The sequence below is a fragment of the Microchirus variegatus genome, assembly GCF_963457635.1.
Source record: "Microchirus variegatus genome assembly, chromosome: 11".
Classification (NCBI taxonomy): Eukaryota; Metazoa; Chordata; class Actinopteri; order Pleuronectiformes; family Soleidae; genus Microchirus; species Microchirus variegatus.
The window spans coordinates 17,590,368-17,598,791 of record NC_139812.1 but is presented as its reverse complement, the minus strand read 5'-3'; the positions used below and the strand labels follow the sequence as shown (position 1 = coordinate 17,598,791).

Genomic DNA, 8,424 nt, shown 5'->3' with positions numbered 1-8,424 from the left:
TCCAGATTAAATATTTTGTTGGTAATTTTATTGTATTTTATTTATTTAAATGTGCTGTACGTTTCTATGGTGGGGGGGAACCGTTGTCTGCGGTAAGTGACGGTAATCTCGTCATGTCGGTGTTTTATATCGGGCAGCTTCCTCTCAGAAAGGACTACTTTAATGCAGTGGTCGTGCTCATGCTCGCATACGTAGGCAGTGACTTCATCATCATACATCTCCTCAGCGCAGGATCCGCTGTGGCCGTCGCTCCTCAACGAGAATGGATCATGAGGCGCCGAGAAAACGCCGTCATCTGGCTTTGCGCTTCAAAAAACACGGACGTGTAAGCAACCGTTTATTATTCTATCTTAACATTATGACGATGATTGTTTCATACCCGCGTTTTGTCAATGAGCTGCTCTGCTATGGAGGAGCTGCTGCTGCTGCTGCAGCTGCGCTTTCCCTTGCGATCATAAAGCTTGAATATGATGATGGACACACGATTGATTTCAGGAGGTGGGTTATGTTTTTTATCATTCTTAGCGCAGATTATTAGAAATAATGTTGATGTATGAACTGTACATGTGAATATTTCCTGTGGATTTCAGCAAACACTGTGTAAGGGGTGGGGGTTGGGGGGGGGGGGTGGCAAGGTATAATTGGCCAAATGCAGTGGTGCATATCATCTACTGAGGCTTCATACGAAACATGTACCTGCTATTATCAACAGTGAATGTGTCAGTGAACAGCTAATACAGCGACTTGAAATGGTTTTGTATCCTCTACCAAGGTGGCAGTAATGACGGAAGCAGCAGACGCTGGGATCATGGTGTCCTCCTGCCACACAGAGGAATAACGTTGAACTGGACGACCGTGGCATTCTTATAAATCGTCAGGAATACAATGAACACCACTGTTATGCCCTCAGACCTGGTGGATGTGCCAAGACATCAGACCTTCAATGGCACCCTGGGCACCCAGACCTCATCCGGTTGGGCCGTGATCCACACCGCCACACTGACCTTTTGCTCTCTGCTCCTCGTCTTCATCTTCTGCCTGGGCTCGTACGGAAATCTCGTGGTGTTCCTGTCCTTCTTCGACCCGGCGTTCCGCAAGTTTCGCACCAACTTTGACTTCATGATCCTCAACCTGTCCTTCTGTGACCTGTTCATTTGCTGCGTGACTGCTCCCATGTTCGCACTGGTGCTCTTCCTGGATGCCGGCGGCGGGGACGGCGTGTCCAAGAGTTTCTGCTTTGCCTTCCACCTGACCAGCTCGGGGTTCATCATCATGTCTCTGGAGACGGTAGCAGTCATTGCCTTGCACAGACTGCGGATGGTTTTGGGGCAGCAGCCCAACCGCACCGCTTCCTTCCCGCGCACGCTGGTCCTCACTGCGCTGTTGTGGACGTCGAGCTTCACCATGGCTGCCCTGCTCACCATGCGAGCATATCCACGTAGAGATGGACCTTGCTTGCCCCATTTTGGCCTGGGAGGTGGACAGGCGAGGGTTGTATTGTACGTCTACCTGGCAGACTTTGCCTTCTGTGTGGCTGTGGTGTCTGTGTCCTATCTGATGATTGCTCAAACACTGAGAAAGAACGCACAGGTGAGGAAGTGTCCCATCATCACAGTAGATGCCACGTGCCCTCCACCCCCGCCACCTCTCATTGCAGCAGGCTTTGAAAGCATGCAGTGTTCTGTGCAAGGCCCCCCTCTGTACCGTAACCAAACATACAACAAACTGCAGAACGTTCAGACACACCCATACGCCAACAGGACCGCTCACGCTTTGGTTCCAGGTGCTGCCCAAGGAGCCACCTGCTGCCAGTTGGTGTCGACAGTCAACTTGGCCACGGCCAAAGACTCGAAGGCGGTTTTCACCTGTGTGGTTATCGTGTTCTCCGTGCTGCTCTGCTGCTTGCCAATGGGCGTCTCACTGGCACAGGACGTTTTGACACCAGAAAGTACCTTCACGCATTATCAGTTTGAGCTGTGCGGCTTTGTGCTCATTTTCCTCAAGTCGGGCATCAACCCGTTTGTGTACTCGCGCAACAGCGCGGGCCTCCGCCGCCGCGTGCTGTGCTGCTTCCAGTGGGCGGCGGTGGGCTTTCTCTGTTGCAAGCACAAGACTCGTCTGCATGCAATGGGCAAGGGCAGCCTGGAAGTCAATCGCAATAAATCCTCCCATCACGAGACCAATTCGGCCTATGTACTGTCACCCAAACCCCAGAGGAGGCTGGTGGACCAGGCCTGTGGGCCGAGTCACTCCAGGGATTGTGTCGGTAGTCCAAGAGCAACAGGTGTGCGCAAACCTCGACCGCCGAGCACTTCCACACCTATCAACACGCGCATTGAGCCCTACTACAGTATCTACAACAGCAGTCCCTCGGCGGGGCCCAGCTCCCCCACCAGCCTGCAGCCCGTCAGCTCTCAGACGTTTGCCTTTGCCAAGTCATATGTAGCCATGCACTACCACACTCACCAAGACACGCTGCAAGACTTTGAGAGCACGTCAGTACACCAGATTCCCATTCCCTCAGTGTAATCACTCACAAAGAGCTGCCAAAACACAAAGGTTTGAACAATTCCAAAATGTGAATTGAAACAGGGACGAGGACATTGTGTGTGTTATGTAGTTGGAATCAGTATCACTCTCTTGTTCTCTTTCACAGTGGACATAATACACGTTTTCTTGAATGAAACAAATTACAGAACCAGTCATAAGCTTTTCCATGGAAACTTAAAAAAAAAAAAAAAAAACATGCAAGAAGGTTTGTAATTTAAGTGTCTGTTTGAAAAAAAGTTATTTACTGTTCTTTTTCACAAAATACTGACCTTTCACATAAATCTGCCTCTCTGTTGCACACGCATGTGCCGTTATAACCTGAGACTGTAGACTTTCATTGCAGCAAAGCGACCGCAGTGGCTGCTCTCACCGCTGCTGCCAACTCTGAGGGGCTGACGCTGCTGAGTGATCACTGACATCAGCTGCTGTGGTGTCGAGCCGCACGAGTCAGAGCCACACATGGACGTTGATGGTATGTTGGTTGCACTTTGAAGGACTTTCTTTTTGCTTCTGAAGGAAAATGTATACGTTGACCCCATATACACTTTTTTGAAAAGAATAAATGTTTGGCAAGTGTAATGGATCTGTGCTTTCACTGTTAATTAGTTGATTAGTTATTCAATGATATTATTGAATAATTCTTATTTTCATTGTCACCGTCTTTCTCTGGCTTTTTCAATGTGAGCATTTGATTCTGTTGGTCAAATGTCCATTATTGATTGCTTGTTAATTCAATGCGTTTAGGTTTTACTGTTTTTTGAAGACTGTACTCAGCAGTTAATCGAATTGAAATTATAAAATGACTGCAGCGCTGGTTGCTTGACAGTATTTAATAAAAAAACAACTAAACTATATTGTGATATTTTATCACTTGCAAGCACTAATCTGCCATAGAGAAAATGTCAGTTTAATTGTGTTAATCTTCCATCTGCAGATGAACCATTGCAGAGTTCTCCAAACTAAAAATGGCTGACTGCAAATGCTTCCTACTGCAGTGGCTCATTGTCACCAACAACTGCTTAATTATTTTTATTTTTATTATTCCTGTATCAACTCCTTTTGTTTTCTTGGAACAAATGGGGGGATGGGGTTTCAGATAATGATTACACTACACACTTGGTGTCAGCGCCCTCTGGTGGCTTTACGTTTACCATAGCATTTTAAACTGCACACTGCATGTCCTTCAAGGAGGTACCATGTTTCTATAAAGAGGAAAAGCGAATGAAATTCTATTGTTAAAGCGCATTCAAATGGCATTTCCCCCAATAATAATAATCATATTAAGCAAACCCAATATTTTTTTTTTTTTTTAAATCTTCATTTTTTTATGTGACACAATAACAGAACACCATCAATAAGGTTTTATATTTTAGCTTTATTCTCTTCTCAGAACGCTCTTGTTTTTATCTCTGTGATACAGCAGTGATCAGATCCCAGATTGCATTTTTACCTTTGCGCACACACACACACACACATTTCACATTTTACTCAACCACTCACCCTGGAAATGAATACAGCATATTCAGACTACTGCTGCTACTCTGTCTCATATCTACACATACAAAAAAATCCACAGTCAAACCACTCATATTATCACTTATATCTCACACACATGCACGCACACTTTAAAGACGATAAAACCACCATGAATATTGTTTTGATTCCCCTGATGATCACAAATCCCCAAATTCATCCCTTATTTACTTGCAATAAATCATCACAGAGAGAAGCATAGACGCCGAGGACAGGCAATAACTCCACGGCCGAGTGGAGTGCGGCAGCGGCCCCTGTTTCGTTGTGTTTTCACAGAGTCTAGAGCTCACCTGCTGGAGTAGCTTGTGATGTGGCATTTCACAGTGCACAGGTCAGGCCATGTGGTGGCGCTGTGTGCTGCTGTGCTACAGGAAGTCCAGCTTCAGGATCCAGTTTAACCTCTGTTGAAATGAACGTTGCCTTCTTAGTGCAGTATCATGGGCATCTCTCTAACTCTGCAACGCGGGCTTCTGTGTGATCCTAGTGTCAGTAAGTCTCTTCAAGTAAATCCCCCCCTCTGCTCTCCCGTCCGTCTGACCTCTCTTTGTCCTTCATGCACCGTTGCTCGCCACATGACCTTGACGAGTTTAGCTGTTCAGTGACAGAAGTCCATGTTCATCGGCAGTGTCAAGAATCCTGCATATGACTGGAGACTCGACCTGGAGAGAAAGAAAGATAGATATGTCGGTCAGGTTTAATGTGACCTACAGCTAGAAAATAGCATTTCTGCTCTTCTCCTTCTTTCACATGTGTATTTATATTAATTCTTGCTATACCCAAAGAAAGCAATTGCTTAAGATGTGAATTGGTTAAGATTCAGGATAACCCTTAGTTTAAGATTTCCAAATGAATGCAGTTCTTTAAAAGAACATCTGCACAAACCTGTGTGTGTGAGAGACAGCGAGAGGGAGAGTTAGTGAGCGACATACTTCGTTGATAGTGAACTTACCCCAAGGATGTACTGACAAGTCTGAGGCTCCAGCATATAGACAGTGACAGCATGGGGAGACTCAGACTCCTTACACCTGACACAGAGAAGAAGAATGAATCATTAGGGAGAAATCTCACACTCCCTCTCTTCCTCTTCCATCCACTGACTCTTTACTCACTTGAGCTTGACAATGACCTGTCTGGGCTTCCCTGTCAAATCACAAACATCCCCGTGGCCATAAAAGTGGGAAACCAACCTGTTACAGATCAGAGCACAATAATGGAGGGTGAGAAAAGAAATTTAAAAAAAAAACAATTTGCATGCAAGGTTCCGGTCCAGATGTGCGAATGACATACTTGACTTTCTGCACGCCGTCATCTTTGAGCTGATAGGATCTGGCTACATTCGTCTTGGCCCAATCAGTGTGCTCCTCAATGTTCCAGTTCCCCACCACCACAATGTTTTTTCCTTGCTCTTTATCCTGGAGAACATGTTAAAATGTTTATGTGTGCGCCGTACTGTACTGAACCGAACCGGCTTAGCATGGCGAGATCCTTACCTCATGGTACTGATGAACATGCCGTCCATAGCAGAACTCATATTTCCACCAGCCTACTCCCTGAAACACACATTCAGATTGTGAGTCACTGAATAGTTTAATCAAAAATCACTCTATAGAGTGCTATAGAGGAACCTGTCTCACCCCATGCAGACAGTATGAGCCACTGAGGAACTCCTTGATGAGCTGGTCATCTGTCAAACGAGAGATGTGCGTTGTGCCCACAGTGACCTGGGTCTGCCCTCCAACTGTGATTGGTTTGTGAGTGGAGGTGAAGGCTTCCTCTCTCACTGGTGGCGTCTCCTCCTGCAACAAGTCGAAGACACAGGAGTCGTCACTGCATGCACTATGCATGTTTGTCGTCCTGTGCTCTTTTCACCTTACCATTGGCAAGGATGACAATGACAGAAAATGACAGAGACTGCCTAGCTTTAATGTCCCACCTCTCTGGTCTCAGTTGTAGCACTGAAAGGCGGTTTGAGCTGCTCCTCTTGTTCCTTGTCCAACTGCGTGAGCCGCTGAGGTCGCAGTGGGGAGCCTGCCAGAGCTTGGCAGAAGATGGCGTTCACTGGTGACGACTTAAACCTGGCGGGAAGACATGTTGAGTTTTGAAAACTGTAAGCTACACGGAGGGACCTAACCTGCCGGACAATACATTTCAGCTGAACCCAGATCAACAGGGACGACTTTTCTTAAAATCCTGCATTTCAGGATTTAAAACATAGTCTTTTTGTGTGCTTTACCTGTATTTTGGGTGAGCACAAAGTAGCGGCGTTAACACCACCACCTCATATTCACACGTTGTGACTTCGGCGACAGACAGGATCTCATGCTTGGCCTCTGGGTGACACACGTACAGTACAGCTGTGGCGCGAGGCTCGTCCTGTTTCAGCACACAAGGAGTCCCGTTTCCCATTTCCAACGAGAAGTAGGGAGTGAGTTGACCTTCTATGTTCTTAGTGGGCACCTGGACACCAGCGGAGTGACGGAAGAAAGGAAAGACGTGATAAATGTGTGAAGCATCAGCATGCCTGGTATTTTTGTATGGATATTATACGTACTTCTGTTTCAGCTGTCGTTTTGACATTTTCTGCCTCTTCAACTTTATCTGAAAAAAAAAAATCATTTGCAGCCTCAGTACAGTAAGGAAAAGACTAATATTCAATACAAAATACATATATTCAATACTTTAATCTCACCTGTCTCTGAAGACGGGCTCTTCTGTGCCATATTCCCCAGAAAGTATTCTTGGACACTTATCTTCTGTGGAAACACACACAGTCAACCTCTGCACATGTTCCACAAAGTAAAGGCATCTAATTCCTGACATTTCAAAGTTATTCTACAGAGAGAAAACACTGACCTGGCCAGTCTCCTTCTCTTCGTGATACTGCCGTACGTGCTTTCCGTGGCACACTTCGTATGTCCAGTATGACTCTATCTGCAAAGTTGACAAGCGTATTAGTTACACTCATGCTTACATCTGCTAAGTTTCAGTCTCTCTGCTGAGAGAAATAGGGAAATCAGATGAAAGTAGACCAGAGATGTGTGGGGTCTTACCCGATACGAGCAGCTGCTGCGTTTGAACAGTGGCTCCAACAGTTCACCCGGAGTGAGCCCGCCGTATGCTTTATCACCGTCCTAAGACAAAACACACACAAAGCAGAGGCTGACAATTTTGAACCAAGGGGGATCATTCTCATCTACATTTACATTGTTTCTTTTTATTTTCTGTATTTGGTTTGGCTTCTATATGACATCGCAGTACCATTTAGCGTCCTCCATTTCGGGGTGCATACTGGGTTACCGTCACTGTCCTGACATGAACTTAACAAAGCCCCAAGTTATTAGTCATAGCAGTAAGTGCAACTTCACTGTAACAGAAACTGATGACTGATATCTGGCACAGACTGAAGCTGTAACAATGGAAGACAGTGCATGTCGAATTGTTGAATTAACAATCAATTGACCAGTGCAGCACTACTACACAGTACAGTCACATCATCATGCAACGTCATAGAAGCACGCATCCATTAAATATCATTAAATAAGAATAAAAAAAGACAAATGATAATACACAGACAGCGTGACATTTGACAGCCCCGTGGCTTAAAAAGCTGCTTACCTCATCTCCAGATGTCAGGGAGGGCAGCCGACATTTGTACTTCTCCTTCTCTGTTGTTGTCATGATAACGAAGTCATCGTCGCTGTAAAGTGCACCTGAGGTTGGCTGAAAAACCCACAGACAGACCGTGATTATTTTAATATAAGAGACGGAGTACAGGGTAACTGCATGTCCCTTGCGCTCGTTATTGTTTCATGAAAATAAAAACACAAGAAGGAGACATACCAGAGTAAACTCAGCATCGGGCCAAGTGATTTTGAAAGGGACGTCGTCCGTAAAAGAAGGATACCCCCCTCTGTTCGCGGAGACGCCGCCGCAGACGTCCAGCAGCCCGCACACAATCACCAAGAGCAGCCCAGCCGTCATGTCTCCTCTGCGGCTGCGGAGCTCCTTAGCACAGCTCGGTCCTCATGTAAGACAACAGCCCACCCCCCTCACCTCACACCAACACCGGCCTGAGCTATTAATGTAAAGTCGCAGCAAAATCCGGAGGAGGTCGTGTTTGACAGAGCCAAGGAAAGACAGTGCAAGGCGGATGTCAACAACACCGCATACAGCACAGGAAGTCACCTGTTTACTTGCCACGTCATGTTCCGCACATCCGCTTTCGCATTGGGCTGAAACGTCAACATCGCCCCCCTACGTCTATATGAGGTACGGAACGGTTTATGGCAACATGGAGGGGAAAAGGTTAGTTAAAAAGTTAAACTCTGAAAGTTTTATAGA

The 8,424-nt window shown here is 46.1% G+C and overlaps 2 protein-coding genes across 3 annotated transcripts; one reads left to right on the top strand and one right to left on the bottom strand.

The window, feature by feature from the left end:
* Positions 1 to 885: 885 nt before the first annotated feature.
* gpr75 (G protein-coupled receptor 75) lies at positions 886 to 2,529 on the top strand (the record flags this gene model as incomplete). The annotated part of the gene is made up of 1 exon (XM_083897730.1): positions 886 to 2,529. The coding sequence occupies one exon, from the start codon at positions 886 to 888 to the stop codon at positions 2,527 to 2,529; it is 1,644 nt and encodes a 547-aa protein (XP_083753856.1).
* Positions 2,530 to 3,917: 1,388 nt separating this feature from the next.
* On the bottom strand, positions 3,918 to 8,141 carry erlec1 (endoplasmic reticulum lectin 1). 2 transcript variants are annotated; one of them, XM_083897887.1, is made up of 14 exons: positions 7,924 to 8,141; positions 7,699 to 7,803; positions 7,134 to 7,214; positions 6,937 to 7,014; positions 6,773 to 6,836; positions 6,635 to 6,681; positions 6,317 to 6,540; positions 6,017 to 6,158; positions 5,718 to 5,879; positions 5,574 to 5,633; positions 5,371 to 5,495; positions 5,193 to 5,270; positions 5,033 to 5,108; positions 3,918 to 4,742 (listed from the first exon to the last, which is right to left on the bottom strand). In XM_083897887.1, exons 1-14 carry the CDS (start codon positions 8,062 to 8,064, stop codon positions 4,671 to 4,673), a joined length of 1,455 nt encoding a protein of 484 aa, XP_083754013.1. In that variant the 5' UTR covers positions 8,065 to 8,141; the 3' UTR covers positions 3,918 to 4,670. The 2 variants fall into 2 exon arrangements, with proteins under 2 accessions (XP_083754013.1, XP_083754014.1); XM_083897888.1 differs by having other exon boundaries at positions 6,773 to 6,833.
* Positions 8,142 to 8,424: the final 283 nt, after the last annotated feature.